This window comes from Rhagoletis pomonella, unplaced genomic scaffold (genome assembly GCF_013731165.1).
Source record: "Rhagoletis pomonella isolate Grant_MI unplaced genomic scaffold, Rhpom_1.0 Rhpom_scaffold_00007, whole genome shotgun sequence".
NCBI classification, from domain to species: domain Eukaryota; kingdom Metazoa; phylum Arthropoda; class Insecta; order Diptera; family Tephritidae; genus Rhagoletis; species Rhagoletis pomonella.
In genome coordinates this window covers 32,672,067-32,698,880 of record NW_023458561.1, presented here as the reverse complement: position 1 = coordinate 32,698,880, position 26,814 = coordinate 32,672,067, and the positions used below count along the sequence as shown (strand labels likewise).

The following is a 26,814-nucleotide window of genomic DNA, read 5'->3' as shown; positions in this document are numbered from 1 at the left end:
GTTTTATACCATAGACCGGCAGCAAAAGCTCTCACATCCCTCTGAAGGATTTTTGAAAAACCGGTCTCTCTTCGTTTCTGCTTAAAACCCCGTAGGGGCTGCAGGACTTGCGTAATCGATCCTTAAGTCGATAGTAGAAGCCTTTATACGCGAAGAAAGCTCGATCGGGGACAGTAAACCGCCCTCATGGCTTTCAATATGGCATATCACGCCGTGCTTAACATCGCGTGCGTCGAGATCAAAGGTTGGTGTAGGGATTCCTTTTAGGAAGCTTTCGATCAACCTCAAAACTAGGCTTCAAAATCACTATAGTGTTTCTTAGGCTGAGGGAGCCGCGACGTAGACTGCGACGTCAGCTAGTCTACTCTAATAGACTAGCGGTAATTAGGGATTTAAGCTAGCAGAGATATGCCTGACCCGTCTTACAGTCGAGGGAACAATTGAGATGTCTTAACTAAAGTTGGTGGGGGCGGACGAAAGTGGACTGAATCCACGCCTACCTACCATAAACTGAATTTTTGAAAAATTCAAAAACTACTATATTTCTGAGGCTAAATTACTAAAAATTAGTTTTTTAGACGAAAATATATTTTTTTTAATCTATGAGAATGGGCGTGGCTCCATCAGCTTATGGTAATGTGTATGTATGCGTGTATGTATCTCAGTAATCGAGTTAGTGATTTCAAAGAAATTTGGTAGAAAACATTGCTCTCTCTAAGTAAGGCATGGAAAATTTTCGAAATGGGAAATTAACCACGCCCACCTTCCACATAAAGGTATTTTCGAAAAATTCAAAAACTGCGATATTTTTTTTTGTTTTTGTTCGAAACTTTCCTATTGATTTAATTGTCTTTTCGCATTTAAAGCTACATATCTTAATGTACTAATTGTAATAACAATTCTTCGATGAATACCAATTTCGGCTATAAAATGGAACGTCAGTCTTAAGAGGAAACATCTAAATAACACAAGCGCAAATAGCATAAGTATTTCGACAAATTTACACATCTGAAGCAATGTAAATTTACATTCTTACTTATCTGTGTACACTACCGAATGGGCTTAATAATTAAAGTCGAAGCAGACTAATTGAAAATTCTGCTCTTGTTTGCAGATTCATTTAACATTTGCTAATAGCCCAACAACGTGTGAGCAATGTTTGTCGATAATATAAAATCATATTGACAGCTTAAAGTACCAACAACAATGTGTAGTTATAAAAAGATCAGCATTTAGCACGTTTGTGATGTGTTTATGTACTTTTGTACTTTTCATTTGGTTATTCAATATAAATTTAATATAATTTTCTGAACTCAGTCAAGCACAAGTAATGCCAAGAATTTGTAGATATAAATGGGGAATTTAATTTAAAATTACTTAACTTTAATTAATACTCAAACACTTACTGTTGAAGTGAACAACTAAATATGAGGAAAAAACAAGTAAATATGTAAAAAAAATATTTACTGAGTGCCACTAACGATTTGAACATTTTGGGAAGTACATATTATAATAATTGTCCACTACATATACATATATACTATGTATATTAGGGCGGGATAATTTGTATGAAATTATTCCTTTGGACATCGTTGCTAGCAGATTCGGATTCTACATAAGTAACACCGGTCAACAAAAGATAGTTTTTTTCTTTGGGTTTCTGTTCTCATGCTTAGATTCTCATTCCAAAGATTAAAAAACACTTGAATTTTCATTTTTAGTTCTTAAAGTTTGCTTTTGTCTCATGTACGTCGATAAGTATAAGAAATACGAAAAATATTCCCCGTAGACATTAATTTCTTGTTATTTTAAATTTATATGTTATTGTTTATCACAAATCTTAAACAAAAAGACTCTGATATCCAGCAAAAACTTTTCTAATCGTAATTTAAAGTAAAATTATAAAAAAAAAATATAAAAATTAGTGATACATAGTTCCAAAAAAATTTAAAAACTGCTCTAGTTTTTACAAAAGCAAACTTTGATAAAAAAATATAATCTTTTTCCCTTAGTTTTAGGTTGGGAAAAACTAAAATTTAACATGTAGAAGTCAGACCCAAAAATCGTGTTGACTGGTGTAATATTCTTAGAAAAAAGTCCCTTAAATCAAAGCTCTTAAAACAATTTCCAGTCCAGAAATTTTAAAAGAAGCTATTTTTGATTAATACTGATTACCTATGTAGATTAATTTTTTCTAAAGGGTTACGAATTGGTAGTGTTTTGATACGGTTTTGGCGGTTTTGATTTTTTATTCCTTTAATTCAAGTTTAATTTGACTTTTTAAGCAGGTGGCAATCCCACTACAAGTAGTCTAGAAATAAAGCACTTTTAAACATACTGATAAACATATTGTAATAACTCATTTAATTTATTAAATAATTTAATTTATCTTTTAAACAGGTGGCAACTCTTACAAAAAAATTAACTTTACTGGCCATCTACAGGCCAAGTCATCGGAATTATAACATTTATAATATTTTAAGACTTCCGTCAAATTACTTTGGAAAAATATAAAGATTTACGCGAGTTGGATCGATTTGAAAAATCTCATAATTTTGATTGCGTTATAACAATTTTTAAACATTTATGCTAATCTTCTAAGCTTAAACTCCTCTATAATTTTATTAATACTCGATTATTGGAGGTATTTGAAAATCGGTTAAGCTCACGTTAATATACACTTTTTTTTTGGAAGTCACAAAATATAATAGACTTTATAATTTCGATGGATAGTACAGTACTGATTTTTTTTTTGTATGGAGGGTGTTGCACCATATAACATAGTACTAATTAAAGATACATAGCTTGTTTTAAATTTCGGGGGCTCGAAATTGCCTCTCAAGCTTTGCTCTAATAGACTTTTCCTGAGAATTTATGTAGAATCCGAATATGTTGGGAACAGTGTAAAAAAATTTTACCGCCCTAATGTACATACTTACTATTTATATTTTTTAGAATCATAAATTCTAAAATTATGATATTTAATTTTATCTACATACATAATTCTCCCAAACCAAAAGCTATAATTTATAAATACAAAATCTTTTAAAAAAATTGTACAGCAACCACTTGGTTACACACTCGAAGAAAGAAAGTTCTTTGATACATTAGGGTATATTTACATATATTAGTATGGGGCACAGCAAACGAGAAAGGCGACCGCCTAACGAAAGAGGGGGCGCAGTCAAATAAAAATGAATTATTGAAGATTAACTTGCAAATGTGCACTTGTGTATAATAAATTATCATAAATATCTAAAGAAAAAGTTCTCCTAGCGCTGGGGAAATTCGTACGAGAAAAATGAAAATCTTACATATAATCGAAAAAGTTGTTGCGGTAGCGTGAAATGGAAAAACTTGACATTTTCGTTTGTTGACTGTGAAAACTTTGTTGTTTGTTATTTGAGTGTACATATGTATGTATGCCGGTTTGCATAGAGCTGAGTCGCACATTTGTCACAAAAGTGTTGCTGCGCGACTTGCATACACATGTGAAATTTTAGAGCAAACATGCCAACGCCAGCACATTGCAAGTCAGTGATCGCTTCACAAAAATAAACAAAAACAAAAAAATAATAATGATTATTATTAGAATAAACCATAAACGTGTGGGTTGGCCTCTGCATTCTGATTGAAAAACATCGTTAGAAGTAACTAAGAGTCGTTAGATTTCTCGCGCGGGCGTGCACAGTGGGATAAAGCTATTCAAAATGTGGTTATAATAAGAATCTTAAGCTAATTTGAATATAATTTGAATTGCAGCTTTATTTCTAACTTCATAGAGCTGTGACTTATTTAGAAAATTATATTACAAGTTGAGACCAAACATTGACTCGGGCCCCTATCTTGTTGCAGTCAAGATACACATCACCTTTGTGCAGTAAAAAATGTGCGCACAAATCGCACACCAATGTATTCCCTACTCGACTCTCACAACTGCTGTCAGAGAGCACTCTTCAACAAACCGACATATGCGAGCAGTGGAACCGCATTTCCCGCTCATTAAGTACCGCCGCCAAAAAAGTAGTCGGATTTCAGCGAGCCCGAAAGAACAACTGGTACGATGACGAGTGCCAAAAAGCTGCAGAGAATAAAGATGCCGTCTACAGGGCCACGCTGCGATCGAGCGCAGCGCGAGCTATGTGGGACCGTCGTAGGGAGCGTAGGGGATAAGAAGAGAGAGGCCGCTATATGTGAGTGCGAAAAGGTTGAAATACTGGCCGAGAAAATAAAATGCCCGAAAATTTTACCGGAGTGGTCGGCGAATTACGGAAGCTTTCAAGATCAGGGCGAACGCCTGTAAGAACAATGGTGACCTAGTGACGGATGCCCAGAACGTACTTAAATTATGGAGGGAATACTTTTCTACCCTACTGAATGGCAGCAGCACTGAAAGTAGAGGAGAAGATGAACCCGAGCCCCTAGTCGATGAGGATGGTGTCGATGTTCCACCACATGACTATGACGAGGTACGAATAGAAAAAGCGCCCCTGAAAAACAACAAAGCTGAGCTATTCAAGTACGGCGGCGAGGAGTTGATAAGGTGCATGCATCAACACGTCAAGATTTTGAGGAAAGTTTACTGGCCTTTACGCATTGGCGACGGCAGGTACTGCGGCCCCGCTGCCGTGGCCATGCCGTTCGTATGGACATCGACGCTCCAGTTCTGAAAGTATTCAACTCGGAAGACGCTGGTTGTAACAGATGCAGAGGACGGCCCCAACTGCGATGGAAGAAGCAAGTGAAGTGGCTTCACTTGGCATTTCCAATTGGCGTCAGTTGGTACAGAAGAGAAACGACGAAGAAGAATTCGTTCGAGAAAAAATGCTATTTTCGCCAAGTAAATATATTAACTTATCGAATTTCGATTAAAATACAATACATGTCGGTAAGTGGGTCTGGTTAAAAATACACACCACTGTTTTTTGTGCGTCGATGTAATTAATTGAATGAATATTTTCCAAATACCTTTTATCAATCGAAAGGTCGATTCCACGTATTCGTTGTATTTTTTTGCACTTAACTATGCCCATATCGTAATAAAACTTCGCCATTACATCCTTTTCAGTACCCGCCAGGGCTACAGCTCTTGCGTAAAGTAGTTCTCTCGAAAGTCTGCAAAGCATTTTCCTCGTAGTTCGTCATCGCCAATGTCTCTGCCATAGAGGCCTTCTGGCAATAATTACATGGTGCTACAAAAAAAAAAAAATAAAATTGCACGAACTCTTTAGAGCTGGACGAGTATTTCAAGAAACTGTTTTCAAAATTTTTCTAACACCCTCAAATTTGCAATTTCCTCTTAAAAAAAAAACATATTTTTACTTGACTTCCCGCACTAAAAAATGTTCAACTCGGTTATTTTTTACCCAATTTTAGAGTTTTATATGGCTTTGGAAAAAATAATATTTGTATTTAAAGATTAATGTGGGTATTCATCTAAACACGTAAATGCCTCGTAAACTCGTAAATAAACATGTTTTCCATAGAAAATTAGTTAGAAAGTTTACAAGGTTTACGTGGTTACTAGGCTTTTACGCATTTAGATGCATTACCTTAATAAGTTTTGTGAACATATTGTAAATATGTAAACAATTTTCGAAAAAAATCTGAAATTTAGACCAAGTTTATATTATTTTTCCACATCTACCACATTTTTTGGCAAAATTTCATAAGAAGATAGTCCCTTTTAGTAATTACTTCGAAAATAATGTTTAATTTCGAATAAAACAAGATACCTTTCATTAAATCAATTAAAAAATTATGAAGTTATGCCATATTTTATAGAGACAGATTAAAACTTTTCCATACGAATTATTGAGACCTCAAAGTGAATCCAATTCAACTGATTCAGATTTTCTGAGAAAGTACATGGAAGTAATTTTGGAAGAAATTTTTAGAAAATTCATATCTTCCTAAATTGTCTATTGATTTTTATAAAAGATATCTAAATTTACTTGGAATTAAACATTCTTTTTGAAGTAATGACTAAAAGAGAATATTTTCTTTTGAAATTTTGGCATAAAATGCTGTAGAAATGGAAAAAATAATACAACTTGGTGTAAATTTTAGATTTATTCCAAAAACAATTCCCAACCACAAATCTCAGACAAATATGCGATGGTATCAGGATTGTATTGAATGAGAATATGTAACAACTGAATGCAGGCACTTTCGCCATAGAAGGTACGAGCATTCCATATGCATATCCGTAAATCGTACTCCTGTTTAAGTAAGAGGGCGTCTCGTCAGAAGTGAGAAGAGTCACTTTATTATGCAGTTTTGTGCCTTGCATGCGGTTTCTAAAGATGCGCGTTGTGCGTTTTGACAGCCGTTTCCTTCAGCACAATCAACTTTCTATCATTTGCGCACAAAGCTATCTCGACTGAAACTCAATTGAATTTGCTTGGATCTTTTTGAAAAACATAGCCATATAACTTTGCAAAATAGAGCCTGAAACCGTACAGAAGGCTTTTTAAAATGAAGCAACTGATTTCTAAGCATTTATTCAATTTTCATACCGGAATCTTGTATTTGTTCGTATGAAATTACCAGCTGTGCTATTGCAACAAATAACAGGTATGTTTATACATATATATTGTGATAAATAACCACATGTTATGTCATTGCCACAATTTGCAAGCATAAATATATTTGCGTGTAGCAAAGCTTCTAAAAAGCCTATTATCCTTGTAAAGGTGTCAAGGACATCATGTCACACATATTTTTACACACATTGCTGTCGGCGACAAAAAATGTGTTATTAATTATCGGGTTAAAAGTGAAAACATTTTTTGTTTTTTTTGTAAATATCGTTCAAACGCTAACAGCAGCTGGCGCTTCAAAGCGAATAAAAAAGTGTTTGTAATTAAATAGGCTTTTTGCGAAATTAATTTAACTTTTATGCAAGGCAAACATTATTTGTATACGCAACAAAGTTAAGGCAACAACTCACACAACAGCACCGTTTCCGCTGCTGGTAAAAGCAACTGGTATCTGGTATCTGGTGTCTCGGTTGCATGCATTAACTTCCTATACCGCCCTGCAAGCAATCAACTGGCTGAACGCAAAAACGAACAACAGCGGATAATTCACTGATTAAAATTGTATTTTAAAATTCATTTTAAACTGATGAATTTTCATGCGATTTAAAAATGATGCAATTAAAGTTGAAAAGAAATGTGCGTGCATGGACGCGGTAGGTAGTCGTCGTCGTGCCACAACTGCGGCAGATAAAAAATATTCCGAAAATGTAGCATTCGTGTGCTCATTAAAATTCTTTTCTTAAATGAAATTCATCGGAAATGCGAGGCGTAAAAGCATACGAAAAGTGCAAATGAAAGTCGGAACATTTTTAAAATTATCAGTAATTTACGCGTCAGGCTGCTGATGAACAAATACGTACAGCTGTGCTTTCACGCAGGCGTGGAAATCGTCAATTGATTATGTCGCACAGTGACTAACTTTAGGTTCAAATAAAATTATTGTACTTTAAATTTTTTCTTATTTTGCGTGATATTTACGCGATATTTAGCTATGTATGTGCTTATTAGGGTTGGGAATATTCGATATTGAAAGCTTAGAGATTCGAACTTCAACCGAATTTTAGCTCGAAAATAACCAATTTCTGAAATAGAGGACAGAATCGATTTTTTTTTTTAATTTTTTACAAGGGGATTGATAAATTTATGCGTTGTATATAAAAAAAAAAAAAACAAGAGTAATTTGTAGCCACTTCAAGCTTGCCGCAAAACTGCATACTCGAAAAATTCTAATTTTCTTAAAGATTTAAATTTTGTTGAATTTGCCTAACATTTGATTTACATGGAATTTGTTAAGAATGAACTACCTGCCGGAACAAAGTATTGGCACAGCAAATTTTTCACAATATATGCAACAATTTTTATTCTAATATTTTTCCGCCAATTCTGTATAAATATCTGGTTCATTTTACAACAAAAAACATAAAAACGTACTTCCTAAACTTTGTGCGAAACTCGCGAAAATTCAGCAAATTTTCAACTTTTTTATTAGATTTTTTAGAATTTCTTTTTTGAGTATGCAGATTTGTAGCCCAATCAATTTTATTATAATAAAGTGCAAGTTTTAAGTAGCTAGGATGTACCGTTGATTTTTGGCAGTTTTTTTCACGCAGTCTCTTCCATACAAATTTTTTTTTCGAAAATACTTTATATAAATAATGCAAAACACCTTCAACAAAAAAAATTGTCCAAAATCATTGCGATTTTTGATTAACTCCGAACTTGCATTTTTTTACAAATTCTAGGAAATCTGATTAAAAAGTTGAAAAGTTGAAAATTTGCCGAATTTTCGTGAGTTTTGCCCAAAGTTTAGGAATTATATTTGTATGGTCTTTGTTGAAGAATGAAGGAAATTTTTATACAAAATTGGCGGAAAAATATTAGAATAAAAATTGTGGCATATATCGTGAAAAATTTGCTGTGCCAATACTTTGTTCCGGCAGTGTACATTTTCAACGTTTTTTAATGGCATCACTAGTGGAGCGTTTGACGAGTACCAATTTATAGGCTCAAGTCCCGCCTTAAAGGACGGCGGCTTCCATCGGTAGTTATGTATACCAACTGAGCTGTTGTGAGTTGACAGCGGAGAGTACCAATTGTTATGGCAATTGGCCCAGATATTTATTGCCAAGAATGGTAGTCCTTCTTACTGTCGCCCACAAGGTCCTATCGGCGATAGTGTGTGAAAGAGCGTAGCTTATGAGCAATATACTGATTATGTCTATAATAGACCAGATTTCACAGTGCCCTACATTCTGAAATGGATTTCAGATAAGCAAATCGACACACACTACACCCTTGATGAGCTTGGAGCTGCATGGGCTGGATAGCATGTCCTCGCTAAGTGTATGCTATGCTCATAGCTCGACGTTAAGCATAATTTTTAGCTTCATACATACATTCCAATTTCTAAAGAGCCATAATTTCTTCCTTTTGAGCTTACACACTTACAAAATGACATACAAATAAAAAAATTATAATAATATTCCGAATATTAACCCACATATTTACATATTCGAATTTCGTAGATATATTGAATATACTGACACCTGGAGGTCATTTTTAGACTATTTCTTTCCTATTGCCAAAATATGTATCTTCTGAGAATGAGGTGACTACGCGGGACTAGAAATATTTGTTGTAATTTATTTAACCCTTGTTAAAAATATGAGTCATCCCAGTCCCTAAGCGTCAATTAGGAATGTGCACATTCGACTCCAGCGCTATCTACCTGCCCATCCAGGTGGCGCCATATGTATATAAACTAAATTTCATCAAAATTAAATTATAAATAAGAGCATACTAAAAAATTTTATAATATTGGAAATAAATTTTTAAATGGTGCTAAAGCTTTCATTTTATGAATTTCTGTTAATAATAACCTATGTAAATGTGTGTTTAAAGCCAGAACTAATTAATTTAATAATTAATTAATTAATTGCATTTGTTTTTACTGTCGAACATTTTTTGCTAATCATGCTTAATATTTATTAGCTTTTATGTTTCGAATAAAGCCTCTGTGACGCAGACGCGAGAGCTTTGAAAAACGTAGAAGTGAAAAAGGAAATTTAAATAATGACCGAAGCAGCTACCACCCAGCAGTAGTTATTAAATGTCAGTACATATAATAATATGCAAATTTGAAGTCGCAAAAAAATTCCTTCATTTTTGATATTTGTTTTTGTTGACCGGCTACAAAACTGCATAATCAAAATTTATCTAAAAAACCTGATGAAAAAGTAGAAAATTTCTACTAAAATTTACTCCGTTTTCCTGAATTTTTACAAAGTTCAGAAATTTCATTTTAAATGTTTTAGCTGTGCAATAAACTATATTTTTTATTAAAAAAAAATTGCGAAAATAAATTAAAATAAAAAACGTTGTTAATCTTGTGAAATGTCCCCATTTTTGGTTCACTGTACATACTTAGTGGGGATGGGGCTTAGATGCCGCTATGTCAGTATTGCTGGTGTGCCGGGCACATCATTCCGTATGATAATACTAAAGATTATTTATTGGTACCACCGATTTTATTTTCTGGGGTTTTGGCGGACCTATAAAATATAGTTACTATAAAAAAATTACTAAAAAAACAATTGAATATTATTATTTGGAATCTCCTGAAGAGAAACAGAGTTTATCGATCGAAAAATAGGGATTTTTGAGAATTCTATAACATTTCTACGAAAAGTTGTGTTTGCCCATATAAAATACGCGGACCAATTCGAGCGCTTAATATTTTTTAATTTCATAATAAAACATAGGGGTATATTATTTCGGTATAGAACAATCTTAGGGGGTGAGAGCATAAAAATTCCGACTTTACTTTTTCCCCCACATGCATTTTTGGACCACCCTAATGTACACATATCTAAGTATTTTTAAGACAATGATTTGAAGCTGGAGATCGTATAGTATTAGAAAAATTTCAAGATGTTTTTGAGAAAAAAAATATGACTTTATATTTCAATCGACTTCCCTCCTACATTTCCCCGGCTACATTTTGTTCTTCAATGCGAAAAATTGGAAATTGTTTGCAAGTTAAGGGGCTTTATCTTTTTTCCTTTTTTTTTTGTACAGTTGATTATATTGAAATACACACTGTACGCGATTGGTATTGTCCTTGATGCCGCATTTAAAACTTTTCTCTTTCGTAAATTAATTTCTTATGCAAATGTATTGTGTCTGCTTTGCGGTTGGTTACCAGCAACCAATCAACCCCTTGCTTGGCCCAAAACCGCTGTGGTAAACAGTAGATGGCAAGGCAGTGGTGTAATGGCTTTCCCTTTCGCCTTCTACTGGCATGGTTATTTATGCATAGATGTATATATATATTTATGTATGTGTAAGTATGTACATAGGAATGTTGTCCCGTAATCAATAAGATATTCTTAATAATCAATCAAATGACTTATTTGCTTATCATCGCTCTTAAATCATTAGTGACAGCATTGCATGCGAAAGCGTCAAGTAGGAGCATTGAGTATTTATTGTATGTACACATTAAGGAAATTAATGTACATTATTTCTTGAATTTCTGCAGTTACTTTAATAAAAACAATTTACATGTATTTATAATTCGCCGTTAATCAAAGATATCCAACTTTACAGAATAATTGCCATGGTTCATATATCTCTCTGTATATATAAGTGATTGTTTTTGTTGTTGCACGTTTAAGAAATTTGAATTAATTTGCATTTAAATTCTTCCATGGTATAATATTACATATACTTGTATGTGCATATGTATTTTTACCCAGAATATCGATAAAATATAAATGTTTTTAATATACCACTTTTGTGAAAGCTTAACTCATCCGTACATAGCATCTCAACAAACATATCTATTCAGTAAAGCAGTTTACATTTATTCGTACATAGTTGGTAAGCATTTGGAGCGAGAAAAAACTGCAAATATTTTCAACCGAAAATCATAATAATGAAACTTTGGCTAACCGCATTGTTATGCGCTGCATGACGTTCATAAGAGGCGAATAAATATGCTTGCTTATGCTACAGCTGGCGAATGGCAAGCGGTGATGAAAAAAAATGATGAAATATGGCGTTAGTTGGTTGGAAGGAAGATCGACTGCAAGCATGAATTGAGCTAACCAAACCAAACCGCAGCATTCGAAATTAGTAAATCTTGTTAGCTTTTGTTTTATGAGCAAATTTTTCCTCTTCAACGAAATTTTTCAAAGAACAATATAGATTAGTGAATACTTATTTTTGGGTTTTCCTTAGTTAAGCAATCTCAGTCGAACGATGAACAAATAGTGCTTCCAAAATTACATTTGTACGATATTTAAATTCGGTCCAGCTACATTTTTTTTTTGATTTTTTGAAATCTGGTAAAGCCTCTAGTTCTGGTAATAAGTATATTTGAAAGTTTTCAAAAGGAGCATTTTCCAAGCTCTTACGTATAGTGGCCTCTTGTACTTAAGATTCACAGAAATTTCTTAGTGGATAGAGAAATACAGGTGGGCGGGAAAAATCGCAGTGTCAGATGACAACCTGTACAGTTCGTCATCGATGATATTTGTGGCGACCATAAGTCGTTTCCAAAATAGCCACGAAAATAGCCACGAAAATAGGAGTCTGAGAGGATATTAAGTGGATGACGACGACTCCTGTCAGAACAAACAGTTGGCGCTTAACAAGCAGCAGAAGTGTCTGTTAATTTGGAATTTTCCATCTTGGGTTTTTCGTCCAGTGGTCATTTTCGTCTATTTTGTGTTGTTACTCTCTCCCCAATGGCCTCATACATACATTATAAAATAGATTTAAAGGGCTTTATGACGTAAGATTTTCCAAAAAAAAATTTCGATATAAAGCATTCTTTTTTTATGAATGTGGGTGTTAGTTAATATTTTTCCGAGGGTATTAAGAAAGTAGGCTTAATTTTTTTTTTTAAATTGGTGGCAACCCGCTTAAAAATTATTTTAGACAGTAAACGTTCTTGATCAGCACAGAATTTTCGCGTTTCTTTGCTGCTTTGTTTGGCGCCCAAAAAGCCTAACGCTCCGACGTTTGTATTTTTTTGTAACTTGAAGTTCGTTGGCAACTTTATGTTTAGTTTTAGTAGAAAACAATTTTTATTTGCTTAAAGATTTGCACATTGCGTAAAGTTGAGAATTTACGGCCACCTTCAACTCAAACAAACCCTGTTATCTCAATCGAACCTGGCGTTTTGCAGATCTTTTGCTATACAATAAATGTGCATACATACATATATTTCCAAACAAATACACATAGCATGGTACAATGTAAGCCAAGGAAAAATCATAAAAAAAAGGGTCAAAATACGAGTGCAAGTACTGCTAACGATTGCAATAATAAAATGCGATGTCACACCACAAATGCGCAACTGAACACTCCATTTACAGTTGATCACGTTTGCATTGGCATCGACTTACCTACCCGCTAACCCTTTGTCCTTCGTTCAGCGTCCTTCGACCCCATCAACGAAGGGGCGCTATACGGTATCATCTGTTGAGTATAAACTGAATTGTGAGCACATGCTTGCTAGGGTGCAGACTACCGTTAGGCTATCAACGATGTGGCATACGCATATTCATTTCACTAGCAGAACGATGCGAATCCATGGAAAATCGCAAAGGATTTTATGCGGATTTCGGTGCGGAGGGGGGGGGGGGAGGAAGAGGAAACTGGTGATGCCGATGTGAAAGGATTGGCTTAAAGGCAAAGTCAAAGGCAAAAGCAAAAGCACCTTCAGCAGACATGGCACGCAAATTCCGCTGGTTTAAAGGAACTGAATGGGAATTCGCGAAACCTCATAAAAAGCTGAGATTTTATTTTTATTTGCTGTCACGTACTTAAATCTTTTTTCAATTTTTTGTGTTTTTTTTTGTTTCTTGCCGCCTTTCCGTTCCGGCGCTTGTGCTCAATCAGGTATACTTTATTTTGCTTCACCTTTTGCTTTCGCATTTCAACACAGTTTGGCTTCATTACCGACATGGTGCAAGTCGAGATAACGACGCGAACGCGCTTGTTGATATTGTCAGCATCGCAGCGTTGCCATCTGCATGCTTTGTGGGGTAAGGGGATACACTCACTAGTAGCAGCGTTGTGTTTGGAAAGGAGGTGATTACAATTCTATTCGGAAACGTTGAGTCTCTACCTGACGCGCGCGCAGCTTTCGCTGTGGCAATTATCCGTTGAGGTGTGATAGCAGTAAATGCTTACTAAATATGCAAGCGGTGGATTTATTTTAGCGTGCGCTGTACTTTCAGTAAGTGGTCAGATGGGAAAGTGGCGAAGGATTTTTATAAGAGAAATTTCGAATATTGTGTGGCCAATTCATTTTTGGCTGGCTGGCTGGCGGTATCTTTGTAATCGAAACCGGGCATTAAGCGTTTGGGGAAATATTTGCGCAGACTATGAAATGGAGCGACTGAATTTTGCATACTTATATGTATGTATTCATTGAAATTGACGATTGTCCACATTGAGTACAAACATTGACAAACAAACGCCGAGACACATAAACTTAATTTTGGTTAGGTTACGAATCTGTACACCGGTCTCTAGATCAGGCGAAAAATGTTACTCATACGCCATGTACGATTATGCACGAGTGTGGACATGTACACGGCGTATGAGTAACATTATTTCCTTCCCACATTTCATCCAAAAAGCAAAGTAGTGGTGGTAGCAATTAACAATTAATTAATTAATTGTTATTTGTCCTTACAATTGAAATTTGCCCAACACTGATTGATGCTTCTGAAATGAAACGATTTTACAAAGAACGTAAGTCACACCAATTTAAGAAATTTTGTATTTACTGACAATGCACTATGGGCCAGCAAACGATAAAAAGCGGCCAATATTCGAAATCTTATCGTAATGAATTAAAACTTGTTACTGAGGGTTTTTGGGGTCGGTCTCGTCTGAAGTTAGATTTTAAATATTCAAAATGGCGGATCCTATACGGCGGATAATAGTCTCCAAAGTAATCGGATTGGCTTGAAACTTGTAATTCTATGAATTTTGGGCTCACCGATCACGAAGTTGAAGATAGATTTATAAAATTCGAAATGGCCTAGTCAGCCTACACTAAATGAAGGTTCCGAAGCCCATCAGGAGGAGGCTACCGTACGAATGTAGACATCATTTTTTAATTTTTCGGTTTTTTTTTATTTTTATTTTTCTGTTTATGTTTTTATATTTATAGTTTTTCTACCAATTATTATTTGTTATTTTTTTACCAATTACGAATTCAGACTTCGGTTTTGTATTTTTGTTGAAGTATTTATTTTTTTTTAATTTCATTAAATTACTTACCTCAGAAAAGAAATTTTAATTAACGTTTTAAAATAAAAAATAAGATTAAAGTGTGGACGTTATGTTCATCCTCTCAGAACTTATCTCAGCAACTCGGAAAATTAAAAATTTTTAATTAATTATTTATAAAGTGATAAACACATATGAAGGATCGAAGCAAAATCGCTCACGTAGTTACAGCGCCAGTGAAGAAGATGAATAAAATAAAAAAAAATTTAAAAAGTGTTCAAAGTTGTGCAAATTCATCTTAAGGTATATTTAATGCATGTTTTGTGATGTGAGATGGTACATAGAAATTAACGCCTGGCTAAATAAAGATGTCGAATTATATTAAGAAAAGGCTATTTTTGAATTTTTTTTTATATTACTGTATCTTATAAATAAGAAAAAAAAGACAAAAGGAAAATATTTTTATTTTCTTGAAAAGAAAAATGCATTTTACTATACAACTATTTTAATCAAAATGTAATTGCGACCACAATATTGAGGCAATTGCTATAATATTTTAATAATACTTACTTTAAATACTGTATATTTTGGCTATTAGAATAAAAAGTTAAAATTCTGGAGTTTCTGTGCAATGGTACTAATTGACATGAATAGATCGTTTTGCAGTATCACCGAAAATATTCGTATCGCTTTCAGGTCCCATGCATTTATATTAAATTTAAAATTTTGAATACGCAAAAGAAAACGACAATTTTAGGTAAATAGTGTCTGCGTATCATTTGCTCGAAATATGAAAAACAAGAAAGAGGGAAATTTCAAGAATAAATTGAATAAACATTGCACATCTGCTACATTCGCGATGCATATATACATATTTATATACATACATTATGTATATAGAAGTGCAAGGTGGAATCGCGAGCTTTTGTTGGCAACATCGCCATTTAAAGTGACTGCGTTCCACTATTGCTGTCATGGCTTTATCGCTACACGTCACGTGTTTCATAATTAATTGTTGTTTGGCAAAACAATATGAAATACATGTACATACGTACACACGCACTTGTACATATGTATGAGTACGTATGTACGTAACCTCAAGGAAATCTGACTGAGAAATTGCCATATTTCAACAGCAACAGCTTCAAAAGACAGCTGGCTAGCTGAATTGTAGGTTGTTGCCAGTCCACCAGTCACAGGTAGAGCACCGCCTTTCGTATATACATATTTATATTTGTGTCACTCGGTAACCGATTTATCGATTTATGCCAAACTCGGTACACATACAATAGGCGAAAGTGTACACCTTGTTCTAATAATAATATTCACAATTATTTGTATGAAAAATTTGTTGCCTTATTTATTTATGAAAATATAGTTATTCTATAATATAAACCATATAAATCAAAGTTTCATACTTAATAAAATGTTCACGAAAATTCAAAAAAATTTCATCCAAATGTTGAACTTTTTATTCAGATTTTCTAGAATTTACAGAAACTAGTATGCAGTTTTGTAGCCCATTAAATTTTAGTCTAATGAAATGCAAGTTTCAACCTGCTACAAAATCGCATTGATTTTTGAGAATTTTTTTTCGATACTGCTTTTGCGCTTTTTTTTTTATATAACAACTGCAATTTACAAAAACTGGCGTTGGTTTTTTGAAAGCTTGTTGCTAACGGTCTACCGCATTTTATTTCATAAGAAATCCATGCTTCTAGGAAAAAAGTGCAAAAACTCGTCTCAAAAAAAAAAAATCTCAAAAATCCATTTCTATTATTCAAAGTTTATTTTTTTTTCAAAGCGTAGCTTGTTGTCTGAGAAAAACCAATTCAAATTTCAAACTTTGTACAAAAACAGCAAAATTTGACAAAGTTTCATATTTTTTTTTTGTTTTAATTTCCAAAAACTAAAGGTAAAGCCTAGCTGCTTCAAACTAGCACTTTGTTATACTAGACTGCATACCAAAAGAAAATTCTAAAAATCTGACTAAAAAGTTGAAAAGTTTGATCGACATTTGTTAAAATTCGTAAAATTTTTACAAATGTTCTATAAAGTTTGATATTTTGATTTAACTAGTAAACAGTACCTAGTTAATAGTTAACTATATTTTCATAAAAAAATAATAAAAATTTTTTAATCTAAGAAAAGTACTCAAAATTTGCTTAACTCTCTTTCCCTATTTACATTCTCGCCACCGTATGTACATGCAAATATTTTAAATTTAATTTTAACACTCAGTTTCTTTACAGTTACAACGTACTTTCACCGATCGCTTAGCAAAAGCGGAAAAACGAATCTGATTTCCAGTGGCGGCAAACAAAAAAAAAATATTCAACAAACAATTGTACCAACTACACACAATAAAGCGCTGCGACTAACAGAGAAGAAGTTGTAATAACTGAAGAACAAACTCACTTCGCAAAAATGTTTTTGGCAATAAATCAACTCAATGGGCAGGCAGCCAAAAGGCGCAAAAAGGAGAGTATACGGCGGGCAGGTGGTGTTGCTGTCGACGAAGAGACGCTGGCCAAACGTAGCAGTGTAACAATGCCGTTAGGCGAAATGCCAGCGGAAACGGAAGCGATAGCAGCGCCACAAGCGGATGTGTCAGCAACAACAACGCCACCAATTGATGCGTCCGGCACGTCGCTGGCAAGCTCGACTGCCAGCTCCACGGTCAATCTAATTGATGATATGTTGCTGGAAACTGCAACCGACAGCAGGACAATAACAGCCGCTGTGAATGCGACCAAAATGGCAACAACGCTGACAGCCGCGAAATTGCAATCGACGGCGAAATGTAAAAATTGCCAGCATGCGCTTTCGAATAGCCAATGCCGACGGCAACAAAGTGAACCGCAACAGAGGGGAAAGGCAAAAGTGCCTGCGCTTGCCACGTTCACCGGCTGTCGCTGTGACTGCGATTGTATAAATAAAGGTTCGCTTTTTTCAGCAGAAACCCATCCGCCTACAGTTACACCTTCACTCAATCCGCCTACGCGTTCACCTACAGCGTCTGCGGCAGCCACGCCGCCCACTTCATTGTATGCGGTCTATATGTGCCTTGGCACACTCGCACTAGCCGTGGCCACGCTTTCGGTGCTCTTCTACTCGCATGTGCACTCTACCAGCACGGATGGGGAAGTAACTAAACGTAGCCGAATGCCAATAACTGTGACGCCGCCGCCACCGTCGCCGCCGTCGCCGCCGCCGCCAGATGCGAATTTCGTATTCCGAGAACAATTTCAACGTGAACTGCTCGCATCGGAGCATGTGTTGCGCGGCATTGTGATGCAAGTGTTGCAACAGCAAGAGGGTCAACAAAAACAACAAGCAACACGGGAGTACAATGGAGCCTTTGGAGGCGCTGAGCCAATTTCCAACTACCAACAAAGGTAAGTGAACTGGAACCACCATTAACTGAATGAAGGTACACACAATTCATATGGCGAGGCGAGTTCACATTCTGTAGGCGATGATTAATTGCATTTACAAAATTCAACAGTGCTCCACACAGGGACACGTACCGTCCGTGTGGTGTGCTTGGGAGTTAGGTAGTCTGGCTGCTTGATGAAGTGGCGCCGTGTCGTGGTGGCCCACGTATTGGTATTTGCGAAGGTTGATGTATCAAATTGGAATGTAATTTGATTATAACCAGGTGGCGTGTCATTGCTAACTTTGGAATTTGAATGGAGGGCATAATAGACATTAGGAAGCTTTCAATGTAGTGGGTGGAAGAGGAAAAATCGATGAGCGGCTAAATTGTTGTTACACCTAAATAGTTTTTACCAAAGAGCGAAGTTTTATATCCTTGATTTAAAATGCTTATGTAATATTCAAAGCCAGAAAAGTTCAAAGGAGATAAAAAAAATAAATTGATCAGATTTTGGCCAGTATCCACACAATTTATAGAAATAGGAAAAGCGCGTAATTAAAAGAGTTTGCTAAATATTTATGCCGTGTTGGAATTGAAAGCAGTGTTGTCGTATCAAAAATATTTTGCTGCCCTAAATTATACCAGAACTTCAAGATCACTGCGACCGTATTGAACAAGATCAATTTTCAAAGAAAAATTTCCACATTTTGAAATTCTACCTCAAGAAAAGCAAGAGTAAAAAATACTTACAGGGAAATTCTGGCTAAATCTTTCGTAAGACAAATGAAATACAGATGACAAGACAGTTCGAAAGGCTTTTGCTATTCTTACGCAAAAGTCTTAGAAAAAAAGCACACTCTCATTCACCGATCGTGGTCAAAAGCTATTTGGAGAGAAACCACTCCAACAGTCGTCGTGAAAATTTATTTTGGTAGAAAGCACTTGTACATCATTTAGCTCGCGTCGCTCTAATAGTCGCAGTAGCTGAGTGGGCAAAGCACAGGCATGGCATTTGAGAGATTCGAGTTTGAGTCGTGGCGGAGCAGAATTTTATTCTTTTTTTTAAATCTAAATTTTTTCTTCTTTAATATAATTTTTCCGATTCTTTATTTTAAATTTAATTATTATAAACTCGTTTTATTTAATTTTTTCTTTTTAAATAATCTTTTTTTTATTAACTTTTTTTAACGGTTTAATTGTTATTGTTTTGAAAAATATTTTTTAATTTCATTTAATGTTAAGGAACTTATTTCATTGTTTTCTTTTTTTACAATTTGTTTTTGTTTTTTAGTTAAATTTTCTTTAATATTTTAGATTTTATTGAGTAAAAAAAAGCATTTTGTTTTTAATTTTATTTACTTTTTAGAAAAAAATGTTATTTATTTTTAGTTTTTTAAATGTAATGTGTTACGCTTCTGTTAATTTTCTTTAAGATTTTTAGATTTAATTGTTTTAAAAAGAAAAAATATTTGTTTTTTATTTATTTAAATTTTTAGGATCTTATTCAATTTTTTTAATTGTTTCTTTTTCTTTTTTTAAATAAAATTATTTTTAATTTAATTAAATTTTTTAGTACTATTTGTTTTCATTTTCTAATTTAATTTTCTTCATTTATACATTTTTACTGTTAAAAAAAAGTTAGTTGCCAGAATTACCCTGTTATTTTTTTTATGTATGTTACAACGTGCCGTTCAGGAGTGGTTTGATCAAACGGGGGAAGAAATTGGAGAGAAGCTTCATAAACGGAGGTAACACTAGGATTAAATATCATCACTATTCTAAATAATCCGGAAAGTCTTCAATCAGCGGATTGAGGGTAAATCCTTTAAATAAAAACTCTTCGAGAAAAGGTTTCTGCATTTTGAATTAATTTGAATCAGCTTTCATACCAGAAGTCAGTGAATATAGTTTTGAATATAGATTTTTTGATCTTGGCTCAAGAATGCTGCACGCTTTTCCTCAGTGAAAATTTTTTAAACACTTTGTTCATCTGAATCCCACTCAATGTTGCTCGCAATAGTCGAAATGAACTTTAATATATTAATTATATGTTTTTCGGTTTAAAATAGTTCGTTATTATTACAGAATGCATTCGGAACGTAGCACTTTTTGTTCTCTCAAATAGGTAAATTAAATTTATCTCAAAATGTGGATCAGTAACAACGCGCTCACGTTGAAACTCTGAATGATACCGAATTTGCAAAATGTTGAAAGAAGCAACTTGAGTCCAAATATTTTAACCCTTTTGAAAGCTTCGAAAGCCTTAAAATTCAAACAACCAAAGATATGCGTATTTTCGCAAATACTTGAAAATTCATACACAGTTATACGGAAATAAAAAGAGTAGTGTCTTGGTTTACACAACTAACGAAATGAAAATAAAATGTTCTTAAAATTTTCCGCAGGCATTTCGGGGTGGTGGTGTTCGAACCTCACACATTACGATAATAATGCCAAAACCTCCAGCGAACTGAGTGAGTTTCCATAGCAATTTGAAAATCCACTTAATTAATTCAAGAACATATTGCTGGCGCAAATGGTCAATAAAATGCAAATAAGCTTACGCTGTTGCCAAAAATTTGTTCAACGCCGCCAAAAACAGCATCAAAATGCAAGTTAGCGAAAACGATAGACAAATTGATGGCAGTCCTCACGCTCTTGTATTTAGTTATATCCAAGTGTGAGCTGCTTGTGAAGCGTAGCTGTACTTTTAAAATCGCTTGACGACGTTCACATTGACGTACATATGTATGTAGCCACCCAAAGCCGTCTGCGAAGACGAATTAACCTTGAACCTGTAACACGCAAAGGGCAACACGTAAAATACAACGTGCAGTAATATCTTACTAAATACTTATGTAATACAGTTTATGCAGCAATGAGTCAGCGAATATAAAAAAAAAAACTGGTAATAGCGTAGGAAAATAGCAAAATGCTTAGTAGTACAGGAGAGAGACGGAGAGAGAAGTTGCATCAATTATTTTCTAGAGAGTAAAAACACTTATATTTCAAAATGGTTCGCTTTTTTATAAAGCAATCGCATTTCAGGCTAGTATATTTCAGGACGAATGGATAAGGATTAAGCCAAGAGCTTGTGTGGGCAAATCAAATCTTTGGTAGCAAATGTCAGTTACGCCGTTTTGTACTTTAGAAGACGATATGTATGTATGTATATGGCAAGGGCATAGGAGAATTGCATGTTTGATTTATTCATTATTCGCGCTTGTTACACCCAACTACAACTAATTTGATATTCAAAAGAGGTACTCAACTTGCATAGTTGCCCTGCAGTAAATCGCGCTAGTTCAGAACTAACGCAGAACTAGCTCTTTAAGAGGCGGTATTCATTTTGGAAAGATCTGCGACAATAAGTTTTTTTATGAAAAAAATGTTGATTACTCGTATTTTGATATTTTTTATTTATTTTGCTGTTCTTTTACAGATTGCATTTTATTTAATTTTTATTGTTTTATTTTATTCAATATTAAATTTGATTATTTTCTCTTTAAGTTTTGAGCGACACTCAACAATTAAAATTTATTAAATTAGAAAATCCCAACTGGCTGCACCGCGACTTGAACTCGCTGAGCTATTTTAGTATTGTACGAGAATTGAGAATTTGTGAATTTACTTCTTAACAGAGCGCAACTAGCACACTAAGAATTTCAACTGTCCTTCTCTGCAGCCGTTTTGCACTAGTTCAGAGATAGTTCTGAAATGTATAGGGCGGAACTAGCGCTTTAACAGACTGTCTCTAAATTTTAATGCAGGGTGGATACATATACACAAACAAGCGCAAGCAGTTAAAAAGTTTTCGTTTTAAATGGATTCCCTTTTAAAAAGTTCGACCGATAACGCTTCATATTAGGGATGTTACGAATATTTGCATTCGTATTTGCTTATGCAAAATGAATTAATTAAAACCTTTATTGAACTTTTCATTTTATTTTATAATTAATACGTTTTGATAGAGAATTGAGTATTTTTAATCGCACTCACGTTTTTACTTTTCAAATTTGTTCTTCTTTCTTCTAAGATGCGATTTGTCAATCTATTTCAGACGTACAGGAATTTATAATTTGTTTATAACTTTTACATATGTTTCTCACTACTCCAATCGCAAAATCTCCGCCCAATTTTATTTTACTTAGCACTTGAGTTTTGCCGTACAATCTCGCTTTCAAATGCTTACCCGCAAGGCGAATTCATACAAGGTGGTGTTACCGAAGCGGCTGATTTCAAGGCGAATTGTGCCGATTGTCAAAATGTTGTGTTTGTTGTACATTTTTTCGTGCTCTGATTGTCATCGTGTGTTTAATTTTTTAGTGTTTTTTTTTTGTTTTTGTGCTGCCGCTATTGTCTTGTATGAATTTGTCTTGTTTACATGTTTCAATGAATTTTTAGGTTTTGTCATTTTGACATATTTTTCAAATTTAATGATGCTCAACATAAAAGTCCCGAAATAACTTGCAACATTTTTATTTACTACTACAAGTCTCTACTAGTTCATGCTGCATATTGAGTTTCTACGACAGCTTGCTGTTCAGTATGGTTCTAAAGTTCACACTGGAATCTCTAAATTCATAGGGAATAACAGGTCGGGCTTCTCCGTAGGTTTGCCACAGACGTACCCCATTGAGAGGGCCATACCCCGTTTTGACTTTCTGTCCCTCTTGCTGCGGAGGGTTGCGTAGGTCCCCCATTTTCGCCTTTAGCGGAGCTTTTCTGCCGCTTGATAGCCAACCTGTCCTTTTCCTCGCCGTTCGCATGATGCACTTTAGTTATATTCTTAACAATTTTATTTTATTCTAAGCCGCATTCATAAGCAACACCGGTTGTCAGCGTCTCGACCTCTTGGCGCCGCTGCTCTAATTTCCCAAATTTTTTTTTTGTATCTACTCTACTTATAGTATATTGTTATGACAAAAATTGCACGGTTCCTTCCAACACAACACTGATAAAATGTTTATTTTTTTTTTTAATTTTTCTCTTCTCGAGTTATTCTTTAATTTTTATCAAATTTTATTTTCTTTTCCTTTCCAGCACAATTCGAGCGCCGTCAGCGGCAGCGGGAATGGCGACGACGACACTACCGGCAGCAGCAGTGATGGTAGCTAGCGATGGCACATTGGTGAAAAACGAGCGCAAGTATGTGGACCATGCCAGACACGCTGCAGATACGCCAACTGCAACGACAACGAATGATGGAAAAATTATGGCCGAGCAGAGTGGCGTGAGTCACGCTGCAAGAAGACTACGTCGTGACATTGCTTCCTCGCCGGCGTCCATGCACGGTAAGTGAGTTGAAAGGCATGCAGATGAAGGTCGATGTGATGTGATAAAGTGCAGAAAATGAGTGGGGATAGTGAGTGCTCTGGGGAAGGAAGGCGTTGCTAATGGCGTGCAATGCAATGAAAAATGTTTATTTATAAATTTTTTTATTTCTCGTTCACTATGTTTATTTACCTGTAGTATTGTTGCTGTTTATAAATTTTTATTATCTATTTGGTTTTGTTTTTTTATGAGCGCCAGAAAAATGATTACACTCTTTATTAATAATCATGCCACCAGAGATGGCGATTGCGCTTGCTGCCGCTGTTGCTAGTATTTATAACAACAAGTCACTTGGCTGTTATATTTAAACTTTTTTTTTTCCTTTATAATAGTCGTGTCCCTTGTGGCTGAAATTTGCAAATAGCCATCAGCTTGCTTTTATCATTATTCCGCATCATATTTTATTTTGTGTTCGGTTGGGTTGCAACAGCGTTAGTGGTGGCCACAATACATTTTCTTCAATGCATTTTCATTTTGCTTACGGATCTACTTTGGCGGTTCGATGGCGCACGCTTGAGTAATCCGTTATTATGCAGAGGATGCTTATTTTACTACTTACATATATGTAGTAAGTATGTGCGCGTACAGAAGTAGTAAGTATATAGTGATGTGTGGCTTAAACGAGCGATTGTATTGCACTATACTTATGGACTTATATTAATCAAGAAAAAGGCTCGCGGGTAAATTATGTGAAGAAGTATAAGGTTTAAAGTAACGACCGCAAACAATGATTATTTTATAAATTTTAACAAAAAAATCATGTTGAAAGAGATATGTTGCGTGCACACATAAGCTGTAAACCAAAATTATCTTTGTTACTCGAACTACCTTCAGCTAAAACTAAATTTTTTGGTGTTTTTTCAAGCAAATGCTAAATATAAAATATAAAGGTAGTTTTATTAGTAATGGTATTGGTAATCGTCACGGTATTAGTGATGGTAATGGCAATGGTAATATTAATGTTATTGGTTATAGTAATGGCACTGGTAAAGGTAACAGTAATATGGTAGTCGCAATGGTAATGGTAATGGCAATGGTAATGATAATGGTAGATAATGGTAAAGGTAATGCTAATTGTTATGGTCATCGGGATTGTAATGGCAGTTCTCGTTTTCGTGTTTACCTTCGTATTCGTGTTCGCATGTGCATTCGTTTTCGTTTTCGTTTTCGTCTTCGCGTTCGTATTCGTTCTCTTTCTCATACGTCTTCGTACTCTTATCCCGTGCTCGTTTCCGTTCATATTTATCCTCGTCTTCAGCTTCTTAATTATCCTCTTTTCTGTCTTCGTTTACGTTATCACTCGTTTGTGTCCTGATCCAAGGCTACCTAAATTTAGTTTGAAAGCAGTGGACTCGTAACACAGAATTTATTATATCTGATAGACTGATTGTAGATAGAAGGGTTCGTCGTATCTTAATTTTGAGGACATTAAGAAATATAAATAAATAAATATAAATAAATTGTTGGGCTTAATATTCTTGTTAAGTGTTTGTCCAAACTTCTCTTTTTCATGGGGGGGTGAACGCCATGATGTCTTCAGAAGAGAGGTACCTTAAATCTAAGTTGCATCCTAACTTGAAGGTTTGCCATTGCCTGTCGATAAGCGACCGCTGGTCGAAAAACATTTTAATGTTGGCCAAAGCAGAAATCGAACCTGAGACATTCCAATATTACTTGCTGTGATACCTATGTTAGGCCTGTAATGTTCTAGGCAATCTTCATCTGGTGGAATTCGATAGAGGAACGTACGTTTATTTTACAACGAGTAGCCTGTTATAGAATCGGTGAGTTACTTTGAATTAATCCTACTCAAGGACTTAGTGTAATGCCTATTAAAGATTTAGAATTATTGGGAGCTTAACTGACTCAGACTGTGGAAACTCAAATATTATTGTAAGTTTTGCCTTCGTCCAGTGCAATACTGATCACGTACTTAAGCTGCCTTTCAGGAGCTCATTTCCTGCTAATAGCCCTTCAAAAGGTGACGGAGTGGAAGGCGGCAGCTGTACGCAAATACTAATAACTTTTAAATGGACGCAGCTTTATGGAAGGATTGGCGGGGATCTTGTATCAGATTTAGATCAACTTTAGATTTAGGCTACCAGACCATTGTAGCTTTTTATTGGCGGAAGTAACTTTTTTACTTTCATTAGAACAACCCAATAAATCCTGAAAATGCCTCCAGATTGAAAAAGATATATCGGCAACAATAAATGTAATTAATAAAACTATTCCAATTTGTTTTAATACTGTTATTGAGTTTTGTACCACGGTTATGTTTATTAGGAAAAAAGGGAAAAAGCAACCAAGTTTTGTGCGGTAGAAGTTATAGCTGCTATTTCGGAGATCACCACATCTTCTCATCACACTTCTTTTTATAGACTGCAGCAGGGATCGAATCCGCAGCATCAATGTGCAAAGTCAGAAGCGTTAACCACTGAGCTATGCCCACCCCGTAAACTATGTATTTTTGCTAGTTCATTTCCTTATTGAACCTACTACTTACTATCAAGTGAAGCTGATTTGCCGCTAACGAAGTCTGATGAGGGAGATGTGGTGATATCCGAAATAGCAGCAATAACTTGTACCGCTAACTTTTTATTGCTTTTTCCATTAATCATGGTACAAAGTTCAATGCCAATATTAAAATAAAATGTTAATAAACCACAATAAAATTGACAAATATACATATATTCCAATTTACGTTTCATTTAATTACCGGCCTGAAGCTCAAAATCAAAGTATAAGGTGCTTAATTTAATTTTGGCCACAGAAACAAACGCCACGCAATATAAAGATTTCAATATGCACTCTTTCGGGGTTTTGTAAGTTTTAGGCGCGCAATACATACAATCTATAATGTAAATAAATATTTTAGTTTTCACGGTTTGGTGGCGCTCGGCATATTTTGTAAATTTATGGCGAATGCAAGTGCTCCCAGTACGCAATTTACAAAGAAAGGCCACGCTTACTCCTGCATACATACATACATATGTACATGTGCAGTCATAAATTGCGTATACGCAGTGGGGTAGCAGTTAGTGTAATATATTTACCCAAGGCAAATGAGCGAAAACAATATTTACGTACATACGTATATTTTGTTGTTGCTTATGATGATATCTAAAATGTCATAAAACAGGCTATTTTTTTAATATCATTGTGGGCGGTGTGAAGTGTAAACATAAATAAAAAAAAAATAATAATAAAAGTTGGTGCAGCTCTCTTTCTTTGTAAATTTGTTTCATTCCAAAAGCATCAATACATCCTTTGTAGAGCCCAGTTATCAGCGTTAAAGCTCCTTAG

The 26,814-nt window shown here is 34.8% G+C and overlaps 1 protein-coding gene across 1 annotated transcript in view; it reads left to right on the top strand.

The window, feature by feature from the left end:
• The window catches only part of LOC118742641, a gene marked incomplete at its 3' end in the record, with an annotated part of 67,704 nt that overhangs the window by 2,747 nt on the left and 38,143 nt on the right, over positions 1–26,814 (top strand). Inside the window, 2 exon segments of the mRNA XM_036474858.1 lie at positions 17,048–18,193; positions 23,218–23,468. Of these exon segments, the coding sequence (XP_036330751.1) occupies positions 17,223–18,193; positions 23,218–23,468 (1,222 nt within the window).